The 27,980-nt window shown below is 40.5% G+C and overlaps 1 protein-coding gene across 1 annotated transcript in view; it reads left to right on the forward strand.

The window, feature by feature from the left end:
* zswim7 (zinc finger, SWIM-type containing 7) overlaps nucleotides 1-27,980 on the forward strand; it is a 35,282-nt gene that overhangs the window by 1,362 nt on the left and 5,940 nt on the right. Inside the window, exons 2-4 of the mRNA XM_004557409.5 lie at nucleotides 11,337-11,358; nucleotides 21,648-21,750; nucleotides 25,852-25,956. Of these exons, the coding sequence (XP_004557466.1) occupies nucleotides 11,337-11,358; nucleotides 21,648-21,750; nucleotides 25,852-25,956 (230 nt within the window). The remainder of the gene's footprint in view (nucleotides 1-11,336; nucleotides 11,359-21,647; nucleotides 21,751-25,851; nucleotides 25,957-27,980) is intronic.

Consider the following 27,980-nt stretch of genomic DNA (forward strand, 5'->3'; position numbering starts at 1 on the left):
TGTCCCGTGGAGGTGGCTCTTCTGTGCCATGCGTTTATGAAGTGGCTGTTTGGTCTCTCCAATGCCGCGGTCTGGACATTCCTCGCTGCACTGTACAGCATACACTACATTATTAAGTTTGTGTTTAGGATTTTTGTCTTTGGGATGAACCAGTTTCTGTCTAAGTGTGTTGCTGGGTCTGAAGTAAACTGAGATGTCGGGCTTGGAGAAGACTCTCCTGAGTTTTTCCCGATACACCAGCTTCATAGGGGATGACAATGTTATTGCGTTTGTCTTTCTTATCCTCCCTAGCTGGTGTCTGATCTTCTTTCCTGTGCATCTTTGCTGACTTGATGAAAGCCCAATTAGGATAACTGCATGTTTTGAGAGCTTCCTTTACATGTGTGTGTTCCTTCTTTATCCCTCCAGGCTTAGAGGGAACATTATCTGCCCGATAATGTAGGGTCCTGATTACTCCAAGTTTGTGTTCCAGAGGGTGGTGGGAGTCAAAGAGGAGGTACTGGTCCGTGTGTGTGGGCTTCTGGTAAACTTCAGTGTTGAGGTTTCCATTCTCTTCAATGCGCATGGCACAGTCCAGGAAAGGCAAATGGTTATCCTTTGTGTCTTCCCTGGTAAACTTGGTATTTTTATCCACAGCGTTAATGTGAGCAGTGAAGGATTCCACTTCTTGATTTTGACCCAGGTGTCGTCTACATATCTGTACCAGTGGCTGGGTACTCTTCCTTTGAAAGAGCCAAGAGCCTTCCTTTCCACTTCCTCCATGTAAAGGTTGGCTACAATAGGTGACACCAGGGAGCCCATGGCACAGCCATGTTTTTGTCTGTTGAAACCCTTGTTATATTTGAAATATGTGGTGGCCTCCATAAACTATATTACATTATTTAGTAACTATGGGTTGTACTTTAGCCAAATAAATGGCCAAACTGAACCATGAACTCCTATTTTAAGCATTGGTGTGTTTCTTTTTTATTAAAGGCATGCCCATGCAAGTTAGAAGGTTGACACAAAGCCCATCTGAGGCAGTGCCTTGCCCAAGGCCATCTCAACAGTTGTTTCATTTTACCTGCATTAAGGTTCATTACATTTGAACAGATAGCCACATGGGCAACAGCTTGCCTCCATGCTCATCTTTCTATTCCAGGAGAAAACATAGCCAGAAAACATAACACAGATAATGCTCTAAGTGCAAAAAATTACAACCCTTGATTTGATAGCTTGGAAAACCATCTATAGCAGGAATGACTTGAAGTAATAATTTTCTCTATGACACTATTAGTCTCTCACATTGATGTGGAGGAATATTTTTGTACTTTTTGTCACAACAGTGCTTCACTTTATTGTGGTTTGCATACATTTCTTTAAGTACAGCTCTAGTAGTCTCACTTCTTATTTCAATCAGGTTGATTTTTGGGGGGCTTTGATGGGTCAGCACATTGATTCTTTTCTTCTTCAGTCTTTCTGTTGGGTGATTGTTGTGTTATATCATGCAGTTTGGGCCAAACTTTAGCTGTCTGACAAATGGCCGCACATTTGACTCTAGAACACTTTGGTATAAAGAGGAGTATGGCTGCCACGATTAGTCAACTAGTCACGATTACGTCGACTATCAAAATCGTCGATAACTAATTTAATAGTCGACGCGTCGTTTGAAGCTTTGTAAGATCCCAGAGACGCAGGAATAAGTAGCAGGATTTAAGAGTGTAATAATGGACTGCAACAGAAGATAGCAGCACTGCATGTACAAGGATGCCAGCTGCCGTTAAACCCAGAAGAAGAAGCAGTGTCCGGTATAGTAGCTGTGTCCAAATTCAGGAACCGCATCCTCCTGTGCCCGCATTTGTAGGCCAATTACGTTACAGCGACACGACAAAGACTGTCCAAATTCGAAGACTCTGACAAATGCGGCTGACAAATGTGCCCTTCATTTCCCCAGATTTGAAGGATGGGTCGGTTGTATACTTCGTTGCCCGACCTTTTCGGAGATGTCTGTTACCCACCAGCTCGATAGCTAGCCGGGGTTCAAGGCTCACTTAGAGCCGGTGAGAATACCGGGCTGCCAGCAAATTGTTTTCAAACCCACCGCCGTCTTTCGCTACTCGGGTTAAACATGATATATATATGTCACTTAGATAAAAATGTTATTGTTTGGCTTTTTTCAGTATATTATTTCTTCCTGAGTAAATCGGTTAGAGTTATAGTTTTTACACAGCTGAATAAACGTCAAGCAGACAACTGATTATCAAAAGTGTGAGATAGGGCTGGGCCATATTATACTGTTCATGGTAATACTGGTACAATGTTAGGAAACGATAAGAAAATGAAATATCGCGATAGAATATGGGTAAAACGCGCATGCGCAGTGCCTTTGTTTTCATACGCACATGGCCGAAAAAGCATGGCAGCAACGGAGAATGAGAAGGGAGAAAGCGGATCGTTGAGTGAAACAGATAAACCAGAATTGGTTTGTAAAAATGGTGCCGCTTCAGTGATGTGGAACTGGTTTGGTGTTTGCCTGTCAGATACCCACCAAAGCACTTTTTTTTTTTTTTTTTTTTTTTTTTTTGTGTAGAACATGCACGCAGGCCGTTGTTATTGCTGTATTTGTTGGACTATGGTGCTCGTAAATCTCGGAGTAATCTGGGTCCTAAACTCGTCTCCTTCAGTTCCCAAAGTCAAACAAACACTGCAGCATCACTGAGAGTTAAAAACTGTCTAAATTCTTTCATCTTTAATAAAACGATCAGCATTGCTGCTTTACCAGGTGTAACTATGAAGTTTAACATCCAGGCATCCATGAAAACAGAATGCATTACATTTAACGGAATTAAAAGTTAGCAAGAAGTTAGCAGAAGTTAGGTAACTAGCTAAACTAGCGAGCTAAGTATGATATAACATGTTCTGACTGAGAGATTTAAAAAAATAATAATAATAATAATTCAAACGTACTGCTCTATCACTTCCAACATAAATGAAGACAGGAAACTAAATGGCAGTGACGTTCGTAGGGTTACTGAAGTTGGGCTATGTGCTAGGTGATCGCTAGCGACATAGCTATGTTAGCATAACATAAACAGTGAAGCTGGAGGATGAACGCTAACACTTTTCCACTCGATAAAAGTTAACGTGAGGGTTCCTGATGGTTAGAGACAAATGCAATCGCATGGTAGGATGCTGTAAACAGACCAAACTTCAGTCAGGAGAACAACTGAGATAATCCATCCACAATAGAATGTTAGTCATCAATATACTGCAACAACATGGGAATAGAGAAGCTGTGATAGAATACAGCATTAATGAATCAATGGTACAGAAGTGGAGGAAGCAAGAAGAATCAGTTGAATAGTTTGATTTATCTGACTGCTTTGTTTTGCTTAATGTGTCTTATAATCCCATGCACCTTATGGTCCGAAAAATACGTATTTGACTTTTTTATTTGGCACACTGCAGTTTAATGCTGCAAAGCACCAGTTTTTAACTTCAGTGGATATTATACATGGTTATGGTGAGGATATGTCAGCCAATTTCTACTGGAAATGCCTTTTGGTTAAACTTTCAGCAAGGAATTTGCTTTTGCACTGTTAAATTTTTATATAGCTTTAATGCACATAAAAAAACAGCTGCTTGTTTAAGTGAAAATAAATGGATGGGGGGTTTTTGCGCTAGTAAAGTTGTGGAGTTGTATTTTGTCTCGCATCAATTATTGTCAGTTATATACCGTATTTCCCAGACTACAAAGCGCACCTGAATATTAGCCGCACAAGCTAAAATCAGGGGAAAATCCTGTTTTGTACATACATTAGCCGCACCTGACTAAAAGCCGCAGGTGTTTCAATGTTGACTTATCATATGTAAGAGAATATGCACAAAGGGAATTGTCAGGAAAGAGATGGCTGTTTGGAGACACACCCCTTTTATTAATATTTTGAAAAACAAGTTATGGGTACATATTTGCACAACTTTTTTGGTATATGTACAAGTAGCGGTAATTACAAGTACGAAACATGTACTGTGCTTCATAAATGAGTAACAAATGTAGTACATAACAATAACCTACAGCACACCAGAAAAATAGATTCGGACTACCTTTTAGGCTCAGGTGCAGTGACACGGCTTTAACAAGAAGAAAAGTCAGTCATTCACCACCATCTTCCTGCGCACTAAAACCACCAAAGTCCTCTTCTCCAGTGTCGGAAACGAACAGGCTCAGGATGGCTTCGTCATCCACTCTCAGCTTCTTTCCTTTGTTGTCACTTTCAAAACCAAACAAATCCTCGTTGTCAGTGTCAGAGTCGAACACCCTCAGAAGGGCCGTGGCGGTGTCCTCCTCTCCATCATGCAGCAGTCCAGCCCTTCGAAATCCGTTGGTGATCGTGGATGTTTTCACACTTTTCCACGCTGTCAGATTCCACCGGTGGAGTTGAGCATAACTTGCTTTTCGCAAGTTTATTGCCGCTTGTCATCCACGCCTCCGGCTGAACGTGTAGCGCTACTTTGAAGTTTGTTTTTCGCGCTACTTGTACGGCACTATGTTGCCTGGCGGATGGACATGTGACCAACATACCACTCTTGAACCCCGATACTGTGTGTCTGATCACATGCCCTTCCGCCAGGCAACGTAGTGCCGTACAACAGCGGAACAAACAAAACAAATCGTCTTACGATATGACAAAAATCATGGACAATCCATAGAAAAGCCGCACCTGACTAAAAGCCGCAGGGTTCAAAGCTTGTGCAAAAAGTAGCGGCTTATAGCCCGACAATTACGGTAGTTATCGCAAATTTTCAAATATATATCGTGATAAATATTTTTGACCATATCGCCCTGCTCTAGTGTGAGATGCTCGAGAATATACTCCGGAGTCCTGTTATATTTTAGATAGCAAGGAGCAGACTGCTGAGTTTATTAAACTACACCGAAACAATCTGCAGATTTCATTAAAACTTAATAAACTATCATCTTGTCTTTATTTTTAGTTAGCACATACATTAAACACTTAAAGTTGTAAGCTAATGATAGTTATATAAGAGCAGATGCATGCTGGTGCAATAAGCTGTACGTTTTACATCCAATGGATGCACGATCTGATTAGTCGACAAATCGCAAAAATAATCGGTGACTAGTTGACTATCAAAATAATCGTTTGTGGCAGCCCTAAAGAGGAGTTCAGGGTAGATTCAGTAACTGCAAGGTGTTCAGGTTTTGTGGCTGCAGAACAAGCCCAAATCTCCACCCCTCCACCACCGTGCTTAACAGCTGATATGGGCTGTTTGTCATGCTTTGTTATTCCTAATTGTACTGTGTAATGGAAATTATTTGAAACAGCGTCAGAATATGGAGACAGTCTCCATGCAATCTTTCACATATACCACATGTAGATGTGCGATAGCATTTCTCTATAAATATTTTAGGCTTAGAGTCCCTCTTTGTCCAAACCATCCACACCTCTGTCGGGCTGTCTGTATATTTGTTTGATGCCTTTTGCAAAAGTAAATAAAACACCTGGTTGTATGCACCACAGTTTATTTCAAATTTCAGAAGTGTGAGTCCATGGCTCATTGGATCTGAGGTCCAAAATGAACATCATCCTGGAAAAATGCATTTCCACCCTCGAGCTCAGATTGTTGACAGATGAAGAGGACTAGAGTGGACCATGACCTCGACTGTGCCCTTTCAGTGGCTCCACCAACTCAACTTCTACCTACACTGCCACCATGCATGGCACCAGAAGACTGTTCCAGTGATTCATTACTGACCACAGCCCACATCTTCAGGTTTCATATCAACAAGCAGGCTCATCAGAAAGCTCCACGTCACAGTTTTCGCCACAATGGGTAGCAACTTGCTACAACACCCTTCAGCTGCCCATCAAATGTGCCAATGGACAGTCCCTACTAGTCTTTTTACCTTAATCAGAAGCTCAGATTAAAGAAATCATGACTCATAACTGGGGAATTTTTTTTTTGTTAAATTCTCTTATTTTCCATTGTGAGACATGTATACACATTATGATTGGGATGATAATGACAGCTGAAGGAGAAAGAGAAGGAAATGGACAAAGAGCTCCACATGGCAGCCCTGACATGTGCTAATCTATCCAAGCTACAGCCTATTAGCCATGTCCCCTGACCACAAACAAGTATCAAGCTCCTGCCAGAGGAAGAAAATGAGCAAGATGACACAACCTGGACATCAGTTTAAAGTGCTTTTAGAGGGCACAGAGCAGTGTTGTCCCTCAACAGCAACAACACTGCTGATGAGAAGCATAGCAAGGTGGACTGAGGCTGGAGGGAAGGCACAAGAGTAACGTGCTGCTACTCTGCTGCAATACCACACACATGTGATAGTATACAGCCTATGTGCACATTTGTGTAATTATGATTTGGGGAAATTGAACTTTAAACATATAGTTTGCTGTCTGTTGTCAGTAAGTTTATCGAGCTGTGATCTAATGTGTTGTTTGGGTGTTGGATTAATTTCAACCTCTGAAGGTCTCAGAAAGAAAGTAGTTGAGCCCAAAACTCATTTTTACAGGCCCGGTCAGCAACATTTGATACTGCAAACTGCAAACGGGACTTCTTATGGTTTTCTGTTAATAATGGCTTTCTTCTTGCCACTCTTCCATAAAGGCCAACTTTGTGCAGTGCACGACTAATAGTTGTCCTATGGACAGATTCCCCCAACCTGAGCTGTAGATCTCTGCAGCTCTTCCAGAGTCACCATGGGCCTCTTGGCTGCATTTCTGATCTGCGCTCTCCTTGTTCAGCCTGTGAGTTTAGGTGGACGGCCTTGTCTTGGTAGGTTTACAGTTGTGCCATACGCCTTCCATTTCTGAATGATCGCTTGAACAGTGCTCCGTGGGATGTTCAAGGCTTGGGAAATCCATTCTCTCCTGACTTTCTCTCCTCACTCTCATAAACCTCCCAACTGTCTCCAAACTCTCACTAACCGCAACTCTCCATCAAACACCCACATTTTGAATGAAGTCTGAGGGGTTTATATCTGTCATAGCTCGCGGCAAAGTTCGAACCACTTCATGAACCAGTCACGTGGTACAGCCGGGCAGCGAGGCTTCGGACGTCATCATTTTCAGCTCCTCCCATAAATGAAGCAAGCCTCGATACACGCATCGCGGAAACTCCCCCTAAATTACTCGGCACAAGCTTTGAAGCCTCGATACAGAACGTCACATCACTAGCTGCCAGTCTTTTAGGGTATGTCTCTACCAGCTTTGCACATCTACAGACTGAAATCCTTGCCCATTCTTCTTTGCAAAACAGCTCCAGCTCAGTCAGATTAGATGGACAGTGTTTGAGAACAGCAGTTTTCAGATCTTGCCACAGATTCTCGATTGGATTTAGATCTGGACTTTGACTGGGCCATTCTAACACATGGATATGTTTTGTTTTAAACCATTCCATTGTTGCCCTGGCTTTATGTTTAGGGTCGTTGTCATGCTGGAAGGTGAACCTCCGCCCCAGTCTCAAGTCTTTTGCAGACTCCACGAGGTTTTCTTCCAAGATTTCCCTGTGTTTGGCTCCATCCATCTTCCCATCAACTCTGACCAGCTTCCCTGTCCCTGCTGAAGAGAAGCACCCCCAGAGCATGATGCTGCCACCACCATCTTTGACAGTGGGGATGGTGTGTTCAGGGTGATCTGCAGTGTTAGTTTTCCGCCACACATAGCGTTTTGCATTTTGGCCAAAAAGTTCCATTTTGGTCTCATCTGACCAGAGCAGCTTCTTCCACATGTTTGCTGTGTTTTTCACATGGCTTGTGACAAACTGCAAACGGGACTTATGGTTTTCTGTTAATAATGGCTTTCTTCTTGCCACTCTTCCATAAAGGCCAACTTTGTGCAGTGCACGACTAATAGTTGTCCTATGGACAGATTCCCCCAACCTGAGCTGTAGATCTCTGCAGCTCATCCAGAGTCACCATGGGCCTCTTGGCTGCATTTCTGATCAGCGTTCTCCTTGTTCGGCCTGTGAGTTTAGGTGGACGGCCTTGTCTTGGTAGGTTTACAGTTGTGCCATACTCCTTCCATTTCTGAATGATCGCTTGAACAGTGCTCCGTGGGATGTTCAAGGCTTGGGAAATCCATTCTCTCCTGACTTTCTCTCCTCACTCTCATAAACCTCCAAACTGTCTCCAAACTCTCACTAACCACAACTCTCCATCAAACACCCACATTTTGAATGAAGTCTGAGGGGTTAATATCGCTGTCATAGCTCGCGGCAAAGTTCAAACCACTTCATGAACCAGTCACGTGGTACAGCCGGGCAGCGAGGCTTCGGACGTCATCATTTTCAGCTCCTCCCATAAACGAAGCAAGCCTCAATACGCAGCCTAAGCAGGCTTAGGCCTTTTAAGCAGGCCTAAGCCTGCTTAAAATTTCTCAATAGCTTTATCCCTGACCTGTCTGGTGTGTTCTTTGGACTTCATGGTGTTGTTGCTCCCAATATTCTCTTAGACAACCTTTGAGGCCGTCACAGGGCAGTTGTGGAGCTGTTTTGCAAAGAAGAATGGGCAAGAATTTCAGTCTCTAGATGTGCAAAGCTGGTAGAGACAGACCCTAAAAGACTGGCAGCTGTAATTGCAGAAAAAGGTGGTTCTACAAAGTATTGACTCAGGGGGCTGAATAATTACACACACCCCACTTTGCAGTTATTCATTTGTAAAAAATGTTTGGAATTATGTATGATTTTCGTTCCACTTCTCACATGTACACCACTTTGTATTGGTCTTCCACGTGGAATTCCAATAAAATTGATTCATGTTTGTGGCTGTAATGTGACAAAATGTGGAAAGTTCAAGGGGGCCGAATACTTTTGCAAGCCACTGTAAATGACCTACTTTTCAAGGCGGATGGGAAATAAACACCCCAAACACAGATCAAGGTTTTATAGTTAAATAAAATGAAACTAAAAAGTCAAACTAGATGTGAAAAACAGCTGCTTTCAGTAAAGTTGTTTTTTTATTTTAATACCTATTCTGATTTCTCCTAAGATCCTAAAAATGATTGCTCTCCATGCAATAATAGTAAAAAAGACTAAATCTGAACATTTTCAAACTGTAAAAACTAACCTGAAATGAAGAGGCCACTCTGGGAATAAACTCAAAATAACATATTCAATGCTTAGAGTCGATTTTTATAAAAAAGCATGCAGACTGCTGTCAGGCTATCAGTACTGTTTGCCTGTACCCCTTTGCAAAGGTAACAACAGCCTGGTTATGTGCACCTCACTTTGTTTCAGATTTCTACAATAACTTTAATGAGCTCAACATTTAACAAAGGAGAGTCTGAGCGGTAATTCTTAGAGTTTTTAGGTTTTTTGAGCTTTGTATGTTTTGACTTCAGAGGGAATTTTCTGGGTCGTCCACTCCTGGGGTGTTAACACATACCTTAATGCGCCATACTAGCAAGTTGGAGTGTTGGAGTGAGAAGTGGTCTTCACTCTTGCTGATCATCAGTTATTTACATGCATTTGATTAGCAAAACCTGACTGCTTCTTATCTTCTTAATTCCTGTGGAAGCAGTGAGGGTGTGCTAAAGTTTTTATTGGACTTCAAGTGCCAGAGCTATCCCAGTTTAGAAATATGTGATAGAATACAAAAGTATGGTGGTGGAGTGCGCCTGAATTTTTTTTTTTTCACCATCATAACAAATAGTCTGACAGATAAAATGAACTGTAAAACAGTGATTATAATAAAGTAGAGCTGGGCGATATGAGATTTTTTCATATCACGATATGTTTTTTTCATTTCAGGCGATAACGATATCTATCACGATATAAGCCAAATAACTATATTTGTAAGATTTAAATGTGCCGTTGCTCACAAGTAAAATGTGAAATAATCAGCAGCTTGTTTTTATTTAAATATTTATTTCCCATAATAAGTTCAACAGGGTAGATGTACTTAAGGAACATGAGACTTTTTCAGATAAATAAAGGCAAATATTGCAAACTACACAAAAGGCAGCCGCTAAAGCGTTTAAGTTTCAAAATAGGACAAACGAAACAGACTAAATTGTCAATTCCACTTAGAAACAAAATATTAATTCTAAAAATAAATCTTAGTTTGTTTTACAGAAGAACAGACAAAACTGACTAACTTTTGTCAATATCAAATAAACTGAGAACTAAAAGGAAATTCTCAATCTCTCCTTGTTGTATAGCTTAGCTTTTCAAACAGTTTTAACAGTTACTTTAGTCTGACAAAAGCCGAATGACGAATTAGCGCTTCCAGTCAGAGACTGAGGCTACGTCCACACGTACACGGGTATTTTTGAAAACGGAGATTTTCCATTTTCGTTTTAAAAAATAATCCCGTCCACACATAAAGGCAGAAATGAAGGAAAACGCTGCTATGAACATGCCAAAGCAGCAGGTGGCGCTAGATTCCTAACCGTGCCTAAATGTTGGCCAATCAGAAGTCTAGAAGCCTCGGTGGGAAAAAGTAAACAAAGCTGGGGCATAGAAGCAGAACCGAGTCGTAAGTGTGGAGGGACAGTAACTGTGTGTATATGTGAGCATTTAAACACTGCAGAGAGTAGAATTAACAGTATTGTAGAAATTCATTTCACCGAAACAATAACGTGGCGCAGTGTGACGCATGCACCAGTTTATTGTATTTCCAGACTTGCTTTCGGCACAATTTACAGTGCACGCTACTCTGTTTTTTGTCAGACTTGAAATAGCCGAAATACCTTCACACTACGGAACTTCTATGGCTCTTCCGTTTGACAATCTCTCCGGCATTGGAACCATCATCTGTTTTCTCTTTGGTCACGCTCGGTTGATTTTTCTAGTCGGCACACTCATTTCCTCCATTACGCGCTGGCTCCATTACCCGCTGGCTGCTTCCCAAACAAACACACGTGCGGCTTGGCACTTGTGCTGTACGTAACAAGTCACGCGACGTGACGCTGCGGCTGTGATTGGTTCGGCTCTGTGCTACTTAATTTGGATTGGCTGACCTTTTTTTTTTTTGAGGACAAGAGCGGCGAGGTCTATCGCGATAGCTTAATTTCTCTATCGAGTAAAAGTTATATCGCGATACATATCGTTATCGTTCTATCGCCCAGCTCTATAATAAAGCATAATGAGGTATTTTTGCAGTTTAATGACTTCCACACATTCAATTGCTGGGAAGAGTTTTCCACTGGCTAATGAAGAAGGAGGCAAGTTAAAAAAGTGTAAACACAAAGTAAACGTTCTGTTTGCCTACATAGTTCATCTTTACCTCAACATCAACACAATAGCCAAGTGTTATCTTACAAGCCCTGCAGCAGCTGATAAATTGTTTACACCTTCACTTTTTCTTCTTCTTGCAGTTCCCAATGACCTGCTGATTGCGTAAGTATTATTTTCTTTCTTTCTTTGATTATCTGATTATCAAAATGTTCAACTAGTATAAAAGTACACCAGAAAAGAAAAATCACTCAAACACACACAAACAGTCTTTCCATGCATGTATTTGATTTTCTTTAGTTGTACTAAACTTCTGATGACTCCACACTACGCTTGTACTGTACTTCTGATTTCTTTCATCCACCTATCAAATACTGAGGGCATCTTGGATTTCATCTTGGAGTCAAAGAGGAGGTACTGGTCCGTGTGTGGGCTTCCGGTAAACTTGAATGTTGATGTTGTCATTCTCTTCAGTGTGCACAGCGTAAAGGACAACTGTTTGCCTTTCCTGGACTGCGCAGTACCTCCTCTTTGACTCCCATCACCCTCTGGAACACAAACTTGGGGTAATTAGGACCCTACACCACCGGGCAGATAATATTCCCTCTAAGCCAGAAGGGAAAAAGAAGGAACACACACACATAAAGGAAGCACTTAAAACATACGGTTATCCTAATTGGGCGTTTATAAAGTCAGCAAAGATGCACAGAAAAGAAGATCAGACACCAGCGAGGGAGGATAAGAAAGACAGATGCAACAACATTTTCATCTCCTATGTAGCCGGTGTATCAGAGAAACTCAGGAGGCTCTTCTCCAAGCACGACATCCCGGTGTACTTCAGACCCAGCAACACACTTAGACAGAAACTGGTTCACCCAAAAGACAGAACTCCTAAACACAAACTTAACAATGTGGTGTATGCTGTACAGTGCAGCGAGGAATGTCCAGACCTCTACATCGGAGAGACCAAACAGCCACTTCACAAGCGCATGGCACAACATAGAAGAGCCACCTCCACAGGACAAGACTCAGCAGTTCATCTGCATCTAAAGGACAAAGGACACTCTTTCGAGGATGCCAACGTTCACATTTTGGACAGAGAGGACAGATGGTTTGAAAGAGGAGTGAAAGAAGCCATTTACGTCCACTGTGAGCCAGACGCTTTTCTTTCCAACCTCCTTAGACTACGATGACCTGGATGACTGAGAACCTCCACAAACAGTCAATAAAAGTAGTAATCCACTCCTGTCTGAGTTATGTTCTTAGTAAGAAAAAATTTGGTTCTGAGTGGGTGTGATGTGGATAAACCACACTGACAATGACCAACTATGCATGCGTGCAGTCTGGGTTTCCCCATGTGACACAGACACCGATAGGACTGCGATGGTGTTCTGTGAGATTTCCTGGCAAAGTGGCTCAAAATGTTGAGAGTACAGGAGTGCTCCCTGTCACCACATCCTGTTTATCACACAGGAAGCCTCTGGTTTAGGGGCTCATCACACTCTGGCAATTCACTAGTAGACTTTTGTTTTTTGTCTTTTTTTTTTTCTTTTTCTTTTTTTAAATCTCCCAGGCTTTGTAGAAGCATATTTATCATATAGCAGCACAATTAGGTTGTCCACATTAATGATTCCAGTCAGAATTTTAATAAAAACAAACTGAGTGATGGGGATGTAATGGATAAAGGGATGTTGTTCTTATTGCACTGAACTTCAGCGTGATTATCTAACATGATTGAATGACCTTTTTCATAGGATAGACCTTTAAACCAATAGAAGTCTGGTTTGAAACCATTTAACATGTGCTCTAATTAGACACATAGAATGTTGTGTTAAAGTAACTATCTGCACTAACCCGAGGAGACATGCAGCGACGAAAATGATGTGTATATAAAGAGAAAAAAAAAAAGGGGGGGGGGGGGGGTTCAAGATGCTCCACCACAGATGAGTGTGTGGTTTGTGTAGATATGCAGTGTGCCTCTCGTCTTTATAACCTTTTGTTTCTCACAAGCATTACTCGCAACCCTCCACCCCCCCCCCCCCCTTAGGACTGCTTTGAGAGTGTGGCTTATGACTAGTAAGGTTGGGCAATATGTAAAAAATTTCCAACCGACGATCGTCAGTCCAATAACCAACATAGACGATACACTCACGCAGGCGCATACTACATTGCAGCACAATGTAATCATGGATGGACTGATTTGCGCATTTAGAATTTTATAAGTTTTGTTTGGAGGGAATATTTTACCTTCTTGTTTTTTTTCAGTATTAATATAGCTACTTTTTGAATTATTTATTCATTTATTTATTTATTTATTTGAGATGCGCTAAATTCCATTTTTATTTTTTTAATGTTCGCTGGAAGACACACTTTGATTTCTAACTTGTATAACTTTATATTTGTTGTTTGATCGAGTGTATAAGACAGATGAACACTGGAACGGCCTGTGAACACGGTTAGAGTGGGGGAAAAAGAAGCCAGTTACTCTTCGTCTCCCTCTCCACCATTGTGGTTTTTTATTTAAATGTTTTTGAGGTTTGTTTGGGGTTTTTTTCTTTTTTTTTTGAACATGGGCTATTGTATGGGCAGAACTCTGTGCTATCAAAAACTGAATTTGAATAAGTTGAATTTGAATTGCTCAGATTGATTCTGAATTGCTCAACTTGAGTTCTTGTCCTGTGAGCCACCGTAAGGAAGTACTTAGAGTAGAACTGGACCATCACCTTTTCAAAGACAAAGCAGTCATTTAGATAAAATATTGGATATTGTTTACCTGTAACTGCACAAAGAGAACTTAGAAATGTAATTACTGACAAGAGTGAACAAGCACTTATAGTGTAATATACAGCTGTGGCCAAACATTTAGAGAATGAGAAGTGTTGAGGTTTTTCCCCCCACAAAGTTTGCTGTTTCAGTGATAGTTGTATATCAAATTCAGTGTTGGGACCAGAGATGGGCAGTAACATGTTACTTGTAATGCGTTACTGTAATCTGATTACTTTTTTCAAGTAACGAGTAAAGTAAGGGATTACTATTGCAAAAACGGTAATTAGATTACCGTTACTTTCCCGTAGGAATACTGCGTTACTAAAACCGTGATTTTTTTTTTAAATTTTATTTAATTTTATTTATTTATTTTTATTTTTTTGTGAGAATGTCTCATGACAATGACGTAAGCGAGTGCGACGTTCGTGACAACAGCTGTGTGCAGATCAACAATGGATCATATATCGAGTGCAGGAGAGAGGATGAGCGTGCAGCGTTTAAAGCGTGGAAGTACTGACTAGGGCTGGGCCATATTATACCGTTCACGGTAATACCGGTATAATGTTAGGCAACGATAGGAAAATGAAATATCGCGATAGAATGGGAGTAAAACGCGCATGCGCAGTGCCTTTGTTTTCATACGCACATGGCCGATTGTTGAGTGAAACAGATGAACCAGAATTGGTTTGTAAAAATGGTGCAACTTCAGTGATGTGGAACTGGTTTGGTGTTTGTCCGTCAGATACCCAACAAAGCACATTTTTTTGCAGAACATGCAAGCAGCCGTTGTTATTGTCATATTTGTCGGACTAAGATGCTCTTAAATCTGGGAGTAATCTGGGTCCTAAACTCCGTATGCTTCAGGTCAAACAACACTGCAGCATCACTTAGAGTTAAAAACTGTCTAAATTCTTTCATCTTTAATAAAACGATCAGCATTGCTGCTTTACCAGGTGTAACTATAAAGTTTAACTTCCAGGCATCCATGAAAACAAAAGTTATTACATTTAACGGAGTTAGAAGTTAGCAGGAAGCTAGCGGAAGTTAGCTCGCTAGTTTCGCTAGTTACCTAAGCATGATATAGCATGTTCTGACGGAGAGATTTCTGAAAAAAATCAAACGTACAGCTCTGCTATCACTTCCAACATAAATGAAGACAGGAAACTAAACAGCAGTGACGTTTGTAGGGTTACTGAAGTTGGGCTAGCTGGTATATAATGATGTGCTACGTGATCGCTAGCGACACAGCTATGTTAGCATAACATAAACAGTGAAGCTGGAGGACGAACACTAACACTTTTCCACTTATAAAAGTTAACGTGAAGGTTCTTCATGGTTAGAGACAAATGCAATCGCATGGCAGGATACTGTAAACGGACCAAACTTCAGTCAGGAGAACAACTGAGATAATCCATCCACAATACGAGGTTAGTCATTAATATACTGCAACAACATGGGAATAGAGCAGCTGCCAGAGAATTCAACATTAATGAATCAATGGTACAGAAGTGGAGGAAGCAAGAAGAATGAGTTTAATAAAGTTTGATTTATCTGACTGCTTTGTTTCGCTTAATGTGCCTTATAATCCCGTGCACCTTATGGTCCGAAAAATACGTACTGCACACTGCAGTTTAATGTTGCAAAGCACCTCTTTTTAACTTCAGTGGATATTATACATGGTTATGCTCAGGATATGTCAGCCCATTTCTACTGGAAATGCCTTTTGGTTAAACTTTCAGCAAGGAATTTGCATTTGCACTGTTACATTTTTATAAAGCTTTAATGTACATAAAAACCAGCTTCTTGTTTAAGTGAAAATAAATGGAAGGTTGTCTTCTTGCGCTAGTAATGTTGTGGAGTTGTATTTTGTCTCGCATCAATTATATCGTCGGTTATATCGTTATCGCAAATTTTCAAATATATATCGTGATAAATATTTTTGGCCATATCGCCCTGCTCTAGTACTGACCTTACTTTGAGTTTGATTCCATAAAAAGTGACAAAAACATTAGCGTCCGTTGTGCGTGGGAAGAAAACTGCGCAACGACGTAATGGGAAATTCACAGAAACTCGCGGATTCTTCCACTGACCGCTGCAGCACACCTGCACCAGGGTAAACCTCCGCCTACCCCACTCCTGCTTTACAGGTGAAAATAGAGCAACAGGACCGCTAGTCTTTGATTTTATTTATTTTCTTCTGTGTTTTACTTGCATCTATTTGAAAGACTGAGTGTAAACACAAAAAATATTTTATTTTATGTGCTGGAATGTGCAGAAAATAGGTTTAAATGTTAAACTAATTTCTTCCAGTCAGAGAATGTTGCATATAATTAAATTTTTGCCTGATGCATAAAGTTAAAAGATTAAAATGGATAAAACAAGTTTTAAAAAGAGACTTTTCTATTTGATTACATTTTGTATGATGGATTATGCAGAAAAAGTAGAATTGGGCTGAAAGATCTATCGCTTTATCACCTATTCAGGTTGTAAATCGTGTTTTTTTAATAAGTAACTAAGGACCGGCCACCGGTCCAAGTGTCAGGAGAACTGAACTTCAGGTAAGAAGTTATGACCTGCAGTCTTTCTGGGTCAGATATAAACCAAGTTTAGGTGGAGTTTATTTTCGTTATGCTGACTTTTTTGTACTGCGTACTAGCTAGCATGACGGGGTTTCTATACAGCTGGGTGGGTGCTATGTTACTGATGTTAAACTTTATTTTGTTCATAAGGTTAATTATTAGAGTTGCCAACTGTCCCATTAAAAAAAAACCAGAATAGTCTGGTATTCAGAGAAAATATTACGCGTTTCATATTGAGGTGAAAAGGAAGACAGTTTGTCCCGGACTTCAGCTACAATGAAAAAGACACAAAGCTGAAGTTATTCTGTCTTTACGCTGTCAGCTGCCTCTTCTTCTCTTATTCTCTCCCCTCCCTCTCCCGTTTCTACTTCAATCATGAAACTGATCAATGATCAGGTGATCGGCTTTTCTCTCTTGTTTGTTTATCGCCCACTTCGCGCCAGAAAGAAGAAACCAGCGGAGCTCGCGTTAAACAACAGCTGCACGTTTAAGCTTGATCAGCTGTTGTTAGAATTTATTTAATATTAATTTCTAGTATCAGCTGATGTTTGCTGGAGCGGGTCTAGCAAAGTGTTGCCAGGGGGCCAGGTAGGGCATTAAAAGGGAAAGGGGGGCACAAGGAAATACTTTCTTATTCTCATTTAAAATGTCTAGCTTTTATTAAAAAAAAAAAAAATGAAAAATTATTATCTGAGTCTTACAACAAACGATTGATAGATTGATACATTGATACATATATACCATCAAGACAGTGTACATCACTGTCACAACAGTGTTTATTTTCATTCAAAGGCTTTATGATTTTTCCTATAATAGTGGGCCGGTCTCTAGTCAAAATGCCCGGGACGATTTTTTTTGTCCCAGTCCAGCCCTGTATGCAGCTCATCTGCAGTCTGGTGTTACCTACATCTTCCTATTCAGAAGGCAGAATTTCCGAGTTCTGAGTACAATCAAAAGCACCACAACTGCAGTTTTCCTGTTGGATGTAAAAAGCGCACATGATTTTGTGACGTAGGCTAAAATCATGGCGGCGGTCAACGACGGTCCAGGCATGGGATTTCTCTCGTGGAAATACAGTGGGGCAAAAAAGTATTTAGTCAGCCACCGATTGTGCAAGTTCCCCCACTTAAAATGATGACAGAGGTCAGTAATTTGCACCAGAGGTACACTTCAACTGTGAGAGACAGAATGTGGAAAAAAAAATCCATGAATCCACATGGTAGGATTTGTAAAGAATTTATTCGTAAATCAGGGTGGAAAATAAGTATTTGGTCAATAACAAAAATACAACTCAATACTATGTAACATAACCTTTGTTGGCAATAACAGAGGTCAAACGTTTACTATAGGTCTTTACCAGGTTTGCACACACAGTAGCTGGTATTTTGGCCCATTCCTCCATGCAGATCTTCTCGAGAGCAGTGATGTTTTGGGGCTGTCGCCGAGCAACACAGACTTTCAACTCCCGCCACAGATTTTCTATGGGGTTGAGGTCTGGAGACTGGCTAGGCCACTCCAGGACTTTCAAATGCTTCTTACGGAGCCACTCCTTTGTTGCCCGGGCGGTGTGTTTTGGATCATTGTCATGTTGGAAGACCCAGCCTCGTTTCATCTTCAAAGTTCTCACTGATGGAAGGTGGTTTTGGCTCAAAATCTCACGATACATGGCCCCATTCATTCTGTCCTTAACACGGATCAGTCGTCCTGTCCCTTTGGCAGAAAAACAGCCCCATAGCATGATGTTTCCACCCCCATGCTTCACACTAGGTGTGGTGTTCTTGGGATGCAACTCAGTATTCTTCTTCCTCCAAACACAACGAGTTGAGTTTATACCAAAAAGTTCTACTTTGGTTTCATCTGACCACATGACATTCTCCCAATCCTCTGCTATATCATCCATGTGCTCTCTGGCAAACTTCAGACAGGCCTGGACATGCACTGGCTTCAGCAGCGGAACACGTCTGGCACTGCGGGATTTGATTCCCTGCCGTTGTAGTGTGTTACTGATGGTGACCTTTGTTACTTTGGTCCCAGCTCTCTGCAGGTCATTCACCAGGTCCCCCCGTGTGGTTCTGGGATCTTTTCTCACCGTTCTCATGATCATTTTGACCCCACGGGATGAGATCTTGCGTGGAGCCCCAGATCGAGGGAGATTATCAGTGGTCTTGTATGTCTTCCATTTTCTGATGATTGCTCCCACAGTTGATTTTTTCACACCAAGCTGCTTGCCTATTGTAGATTCACTCTTCCCAGTCTGGTGCAGGTCTACAATACTTTTCCTGGTGTCCTTCGAAAGCTCTTTGGTCTTGGCCATGGCGGAGTTTGGAGTCTGACTGTTTGAGGCTGTGGACAGGTGTCTTTTATACAGATGATGAGTTCAAACAGGTGCCATTCATACAGGTAACGAGTGGGGGACAGAAAAGCTTCTTACAGAAGACGTTACAGCTCTGTGAGAGCCAGAGATTTTCCTTGTTTGAGGTGACCAAATACTTATTTTCCACCCTAATTTACGAATAAATTCTTTACAAATCCTACCATGTGAATTCATGGATTTTTTTTTCACATTCTGTCTCTCACAGTTGAAGTGTACCTCTGGTGCAAATTACTGACCTCTGTGCAAGTTCCCCCACTTAAAATGATGACAATCGGTGGCTGACTAAATACTTTTTTGCCCCACTGTATGCACATTATCTTTTCCTTTCTATTGGTAGGTGGCACAGTGCACTTGTGGCAAGTAAGCAAGCTAGAAGACTGGAAATCTTGCTGGGTATCCAGTTATGGAAGCAACACATTAACAAGAGAATTCTGAGTTAAACCAAAGTTACTTTCCCTAGTAACTAGTTACTTTGAAAGTAACGAGTAACTATCAAGTTACTTTTGATAGTTACATTACTAGTTACTTCTAAGTTACTAATTTAAAGTAACTTACCCAACACTGATCATATTCTACTGGAAACAGTCGATCATATTTGTCGAAGCTGAACCCAGGGCAAACTAAGCTAAATTTAGCTTTTTTTTTTTTTTTTTTTTTTTTTTTTAGCAAACAGCTACAATAAGCATAACAGTTATCAGATATCATTTGTTTATATGATGCTTTTTCTTATACAGGTAATATATTTATTACCAACCTGAACGTTTATCTGCCGGTCATCTGACATGACGAATGACTTCTGAATACTTAAATCTGTGTCCCGCTCCAACTCAAGGAAGGTCTGCAGGTACAAACGGTGCTCGATTACTCTGCGGCTTTCACAAAGGGCCTGGATGTATGCCCCCAAAAACTGAATTGTAGAACTGAAATTGAATGGTGAGCAGTGAAACTGAAAGCATTCAAAAGCTAAATTTAAAGAAGGATGAATACAATTTCAAATTAAATTAATTAATTTTCATAATGTAAAATTCTGTTTCGATTCAGTGATGATCATTTTCAAATCAATTTATTGGATTTCAAATTAGGCTAATTCAAATTCAGCTTCAGAAGGTTTTATTCAAGTTGAGCAATTCAGATTAAATTTGAGCAATTCAAATTTGAATTGATCTTATTCAAATTTAGTTTCTGATGGCACAAAGTTCTGCCCATACTAGTGCCGTTCTTTCTTTCATACAGAAAGTCTTAAGAAACTGGGGTTTGTTCTGAAATAATCTGTGCGAATTTTAAACCAAGTTAGAGGTTTTTTTTGAACTGCCAAACTCCTCTGTGCAGGCACCAATATGTGATAACCATGCCTTTTTGCCTCCTTGGGATGATAAATCCTATGTTTGGAAGGAGAAGGGCTTAATCATATTCAAAGATCTTTATATAGATGGAAAATTTGCATCATTTAATCAGCTTAAGCAAAAATTTGATTTACCGCATTCACATTTTTACCGTTACCTACAAGTCAGGCATTTTATGCAATCCAATATGAAGAATTGCCAAGATGTTCCACATGAACATAACCTTTTTAAGGTGTTCCTGAGCCCTCCTTACTCCAAACATTTGATTTCTACAATTGTACATTTGTTTGCTGACAGCATTGAAGTGCAGACTACGAGGATAAGAGACGCTTGGAGGGAGGAATTGGGCATAGAAATATCAGAATCTATGTGGGACAAATGCCTATCAAAAATTCATTCCTGCTCTGTTAACAGCAGACATCAATTAATACAATTTAAAATTGTCCATCGGCTACATTATTCCAAGGTTCGGCTACACAAAATTCATCCTTCAACTTCCCCCATATGTGACAGATGTAAAACATCAGAGAGCACATTGGCTCACGCTTTCTGGCATTGCCCCTCATTGACCAATTTTTGGTTCAAAATATTTGATTGGTACTCTAAAGCTTATGGGATTTCCATCTCACCCAATCCAGAAATTGCAGTTTTTGGCTGTGTACGTTCCAGAACTATCCCTGCGACTGTGTGGGTGCCAATCGACCTCGGAATGATGATCGCGAAAAGACTTATTCTACAGGAATGGAAGTCCGCTGCTCCTCCCTCCTTCAGTGTCTGGCTCAATGACATGCTATCAGTCATTCAACTGGAAAAAGTTCGATACCTGCAAACACCTGCAGCAAATGTTTTCTCAAAATCCTGGACTCCGTTTTGTACTCGCCTTGAGAAGGCTCACGTTGTATAAACATGTACCATGGCACTGCAACTTCCCTGTTTATTACATATTCATGACATTTAATTCATTATGGATACTGGTAGTTTCTGATTTTAATGTTTTCTTTCTTTTTTTCTTTTGTCTTTGCCTATTGATTCATATTATTGTTGTGCTATTTCTTGTCCTATCATCTCAGCGCCTGAGCTGTATTTGTTTGTTGATGGGGTTTTCTATGCTGAAAAAATTAAAATAAAATATTGGGGGGGAAAAAAAAAATCATCCAAACTGTGGGTGGCCATTTTTTCAAATTTTGGGAAAACTGCTATAATATAACAACAGAAAAATCAGCAAACTCCTAAAATCCATGACGATCTTGCATTTTTAATTAAGAAATGACAGGTTTCTGTGATTAATTGTTTTGCTTTTCTTATACACTTTTAAATCTGAGCACAAAGCTTCTGTTGTTGTTTTGACGACTCCTTCTTCTTCTTCTTCTTCTTCTTCTTCTTGTCTCATAGGCTGAAGTTTGTCTTCGGGTCTTGTGCGTTACAGGCTTTGGATTTGGTTGACCAGCACTCAGTCACCTGTTTGACAGCTCCCAGTGGACGCAAGGCCTTTCAGGTCTCTTTTTTTTTTTTTTTTTTTTTTTTTTTAAGCCCGAGTCTCACTTCTCTGTGCCTGCCAAGGTCATAAAAGGTGTTTCTCACTGCATGTGAGAAATTCCTTCCTAAAAGTACAAATTTACAAAAGCATTTTACGCATGAAGAACATTTTTATAAGACAGGAAATGACTTAATGTGAAAGAAAAAGGACTATTTTCCTGAAATTTGTCCTGAGTCATGCTGCAAGCTTATGAGTTAGCCTCAGGGGGACAAGGCATCAGTTGTAGTGGGAGAAACAAAGCAGTCCACCAAGGTTGTGGTCATTGTGTCCTGAATTTCCTGTAAACTCCTTTAGCCTCTTGTAAAAAGTAGTTTTATGAGAGGAGCGTTAGAGCACAATGCAGCTAAATAAAGACATGGATTTTGTTCGTGTTGTGAAATTTTCAGCACAACTTAACTTTTCCACATCATTCACACCGCAGCTACCTCATGTCTGACCATTTTACATCAGTATTTCTAAATATTTCTGGCAACTTGAATCACTTGAGAGTTTTAGATTTTTTTTTTTTTTTTTTTTTTAATCCAAAAGCATCAAATTTGCTTTTGCATCTTATAAGTTCATTTTGACAGCTGTGAGTTTCCTCCTGTAATCCAGCCAGGTGGCACTTATATAAAGTTTTAATTTAACAGTGTCTGTTCAAATCATGTCTCAGAGGCATGGCTCAGACATTTAGCTTACACTGCTCTCTGACTTCACTTGTCAGTAGGCAGCATTTAAAATCAAACCAACCCCTTAAAAATACCTGAACACATCAGAACATAGTGAGAAGTGCATGAAGACACATATTAGGTTCCAGCTAAAATGAATCAAAGCAGGTCCCTGATTTCTAATGAGAAATAAAAAAGGAGGTGAAGTTACTGCTGTGAGGATCAAAGGTTAAGTGATGAAATAACGTTCAAGGTTGGACTTGAGGCCCTGTGATTTTGACCAGACTGGAGCATCTTCAGGAAGTATATGCTACCACTGGGAGTTGGAGCTTTAGCTCATTTTCTGGCTTTTCTGCAATTAGTCATCAACATGTCAAGCATTTATGCCAATTTCCTGTAAGGCGGGAAGAGGAGGGAGCAGCCGTCTCTCACCACATTACAAAAATAATCTTATTTGGGAAAGAAATGCATTTACTGGAAGTGCAGTGATGCGTGTGTTCAATGGAAAGAAGATGATAAATGAACAGATTCGGCCATTTTTGTCATTTCCTACTAATAATTTGTTTCTGTTGGACGGAGTTTCTCGTGTTGTGGTGGTTATTTTGTCACCTTATGAATAACCCATGAGAACTTGGCATTTCAGTGCAATTTTTCTTTACAGTCTTATCTCATTCTTAAAGTCAAATGACCTTTTGATAAGAAATGTACCACCGTTTTGTTTTTTTGGAAAGAGAATTTGTGAGTGGTGAAGTCTTAGAAGTACTGAAACTTAAAATAAATGTTTTTGAGTCAACTGTCATTAATATAGTGGGGAAATAGAAAGTTATTACAGCTTCTCACAGTTCAAGGTGACAATATGAAATGTTGTCTGTAAGTTATTTAATTATCTATCAAATATCCAGTTCAGGTCATGTTTTAAGGTTTCAGTTTAAGGTGGTGGTGGTGACATGGCCTGCTGAGATGTGTGACTGGCTGTAAGGAGGGTTTATTTAATCCTCTCTGAAGTGCCATTAGTTATAAGCTAAACCATTCTTCTTAATGGAATGTAAAACATAAGTCTTTGTAGCATTAACATGAAGGCTTTTTGGTTCTTAAAGTAATTCATCATTACACATGAGAATCTCCAGGTCTGTGTTTTGTAAGTCAGAATAAATGCACCCAGTCAGGGTTGACTGATAATGCACATATACAGCATGTTGGCATACAGACACAGGGGTAGCGTATCTTAATGACTTCCCACTATAAATTTCCCCAAAGTTTGTGGCGTGGAACGGAGAGCTGCCCTAGTTCCTGCTCCTCTGGCTCACGTTAATGGCAAATACTCTCATGGGAGCCACTGCTTGTAGAAGAGATGAAGCCAGAACTCTGCTGAGTCCAACTGCAGTGAGTAACAGAGAGACGCTGATGTATAGCGTTTTTTTCTTTTTTGAAGAAACTTCGATGCCTGCCAAGCAGTGCAAGCGCAGTTTGGTGTCTTTTGATGATACTTGCCACTAGCTTTGTGGTGAGAACTGCAGCAGAGCCTCATGAAAACAAAAAAAGCTGGTGTGAGCTGATTTTAAACTTGGTTTTTTAGAAACTGTAGTGGTCCTTGTCCATGTGGTCACAGTTTTACAGCTTCTGTCCTCATCTTGGTGTGGAAAGTACATCTTTAGTGAGGTGTTGTGAGTCTATGTAATTGTCTCTTTTGTGCCCTTTTTTTTTTTTTTTTTTTAAATAATGAAGTGTCACATTGAATAAATGAGGTGTTTTTGCTTTTGTAGGTCAGAGGCAAAGGTAATTCATTGAAGCTTTGGAGAATAATGGAGCCTGCTCTGCCATCTTGGCAAGCATTAGTTATTGTGAAGTGTCAAGCTAATCCACCGACTTAATGTCCTCGTGTGTCATGTGTATGAGGACGGCACCTAAATCACTGTCTGTAGCTGGGAGCGAATGCTGACATCATGAGCAGCTTCAGTCAGCCAAGGCCATTAGGCATCCCACCCAGGTTTTTTAAAAATGCATTATTTATTACTTATCTAAATAACTAATGAGAAATCATGTAGTTGGTAGAAGCTAAAGAATAGTTTACACCATTATATTCCTCTAAATTTGCCGGCATGCGGTCTATGAAGTGCAATGCTCTGCAAAAGTGTTGAGTCCCCCCCCCCCCCCCCCCCCCCATTTCTTTAATTTGCTAGCAAAATGGGAAATACAGAAATTGAAACATGTGCAAACATACATAGAAATGCAGTATACAAGGCAAAAGCTTGTACAGTCTTAATCTGCTTGAAGGTAAATATGTGTTTTGATCACCTCTATTCTTCAACAGAGCCTTAAAGGCAAGCTTTCCTATGAGTTCTGTAACTAGTCTTCAGTGTTACAAGTGGCTCTACCTTCCACACAAGTAAGATATGCATCAACTATGTTGTTTACAAACTGATCAGTAAATCTGTGGGGAGGTGTGTGCTTGGGTGAGTGAGCAGAACATTAGAAATCTGTAAGTCCGGGAGCTTGTGAGAGAGATGAAAAACTGATCAGCTCTTTATATACGCTTGGCCACAATGGTACGTGGACTGGTTCTTATATAGAGTACTCAAAGGGCTCCATCAGACTCACTGCCACTGATTTTCAGTCCAGCTCTTGTGTACTTTGTCATATCTCAGCCCTTTCTCTCAGTTTTCCTTCCTTAGCAATGGCTTCTTGATAGCCACTCTTCCACTAAGACCATTTCTGATGAGGCCTTGTCTAAGAGGGTAGATGGGTCAAACAAAAGGTTCAGATGCATCTCTCAGGTTCTGTGTCCGCTCTTTGCTGTTTTGTTTTGTTTTTCCTATTTCTTAAGGACATGACTTTCAGGTACTGTTCATCTGTCGTAGCAATCTCTTCTTCTCTCCTCCACTGGTTCGGTAGTCTCAAAGGTTTTAAAGACACACTCACACCATGCACAGCACCAAAAGCATAACCTCCTTGGTTGAGGTAATCATATGAACACTAGGAAAGACGGTTTGTTTGTTTGCTGGTCTACATCATAGCTACATTTGTTTTGTTTTTTTAAGGTTTTAGAGCAAAATATTTCTCAATCTTAAATTTAGATAGATAGATAGATAGATAGATAGATAGATATAAAAAGGAGGGAAAGATCCATATGGAACAAGATCACGTCTGTAATATCCACAACTCGGCCAGCTATGCCTGAACTCGTAGAGAATCATTTGGGGAAACAACTTGTTTTCCTTCATTCCATTGCATGCTTTTTTTCTCCACTTCTCATCTACACAACTGCCTCTGCAGTACTGTAGTCAGATTTAATTTCAGAATCCCCCTCATAAACAACAAATGATACCTCTGCAAGTGACATTTATTTCATTTGAGGTCAGTAAACACAAACTTTGTCACATATTTAAGTATGTTTTGCATTAATATCTTTCAGGTAACGGGAGGTTCAGGACGTTTGTACACTTGCTTCTTGTCCTGCCACTACTGCCCATGTCCAGCCTTTGCCTACAGTGTGCTACGTAGAAATGACGGCCTGGTGGTAAGTCTCATATAGACCATATGTCGTGTTGCACTAAAGGTTTTTAGTTGGGTAGATGTGGGGAGTGGAGAGAGAATATCGTTTAAATATAAGTGCTACACAGATGTATCTGTGTACTTGCCAATGATAGTTTTAAAGCGAAAAAAAAAAGCTGATTAAAGTGCATTTTCTTTTTGTAGCTGCATTTAGTGTTTGTTTTATTTTTCAGATAAAGATTACACTGCCTGTGATAAGGGTGCTTTCACAAACCAACGATCAGCTGAGCTCTTTACATCACAGTATTCCTATAAATGATGAGGAAGTAAAATAGTTATGTTTATTTGTAGTGCAGTGTTGTGGGTGCGTGCTGTTTATGTTAGTAGTTTTTAATTGTATGTCCGTTTAGATAATTTATTTGCTGCCTTGTTTTCTTCTCTGTTATTTCCTCTTCACCTTCTCATATCCATTTCAGAAACACCACCAAGTCAAGTTAGCATGGGAATTGCCTAAGAGCACTTGGAGACATGTTTTATTAAGAGTGTTGATACTTGCTGCTATTATATCAATAACAAGAGAAAGCTATACGACATGTTGCTATTGAGGTTTTTCTGCTTTGCACATAATTGGTGTCTTCACTACAAAGGGTTCTAATGCTTTGTATTTGATTGCCTAGGTTGTTGTGTTTTGTTTTCTGAAAAGCACTCATAGGAGTTTGTTGTATTTTCCCGACCTGGTTGCTCCTTGCAGTCTTCAAATGGTAGTCCTCCAGCTGTCAGGGGCTTGAGTAGTAGTAGTAGTATTTATAGCCCCAGAGGTGAAACCCCCAGAGCAGTGGCTAACCACACCAAACCTTTACATATTTTGGAACGTGAGGGGGACATTTCCATTATATAAAGTAGTATATTTACACACACACACAGTTGTGTCTTGTCATTCAAGCATGATCTAAGTGGAAAATCTTTGCCAACTCAAGCAAGACAAAGGCCATGTTGAAATGTGTGTGACATGTGTGTGACAGATGTGGTCAGGACTTGTTTTTGTCTGGTCACTGATGGGCGTCTACCTCCCATCGCTCCAGCTAGCTGTTTTGGCTCCAAATATCTGCAAGTAAACGATCTTCGCTCGTCCTCTGACCATTAGGCCGTTCCCTGGAGGACGCTGCTAAAATCGGTGTGAGAAACAGAGAGCTGCAACAGACCATAGAGACTCCTCATGAGCACGTCAGCGCCATTGATATCTTTCCTCCTGAAAAATGTAAATGCTCATCAAACTCTTCGTCCAGTTAGATGACGGCGGAGACGAGTTTGTGTCGGTCCAAATGTGAAGCGAAATGGTGGACACGTTCATTTTAAAGAACTCTCACAATCCCAAAGTCAAAAATGAGACGCATGCAGGGTGTAGCCCTGCCTCACTAGAGCTATTTCATTCATTCCCGTGCTCTGCAGATTCCAGCATGACCACAAGAAGACAGATGAGGTAGTACTGCTCTGACAAGTACAGTGGGGCAAAAAAGTATTTAGTCAGCCACCGATTGTGCAAGTTCCCCCACTTAAAATGATGACAGACGTCAGTAATTTGCACCAGAGGTACACTTCAACTGTGAGAGACAAAATGTGAAAAAAAAATCCATGAATTCACATGGTAGGATTTGTAAAGAATTTATACGTAAATTAGGGTGGAAAATAAGTATTTGGTCACCTCAAACAAGGAAAATCTCTGGCTCTCACAGACCTGTAACGTCTTCTGTAAGAAGCTTTTCTGTCCCCCACTCGTTACCTGTATGAATGGCACCTGTTTGAACCCATCATCTGTATAAAAGACACCTGTCCACCGCCTCAAACAGTCAGACTCCAAACTCCGCCATGGCCAAGACCAAAGAGCTTTTGAAGGACACCAGGAAAAGTATTGTAGACCTGCACCAGACTGGGAAGAGTGAATCTACAATAGGCAAGCAGCTTGGTGTGAAAAAATCAACTGTGGGAGCAATCATCAGAAAATGGAAGACATACAAGACCACTGATAATCTCCCTCGATCTGGGGCTCCA

Source organism: Maylandia zebra, linkage group LG10 (genome assembly GCF_041146795.1).
Source record: "Maylandia zebra isolate NMK-2024a linkage group LG10, Mzebra_GT3a, whole genome shotgun sequence".
In the NCBI taxonomy this organism is placed as follows: Eukaryota; Metazoa; Chordata; class Actinopteri; order Cichliformes; family Cichlidae; genus Maylandia; species Maylandia zebra.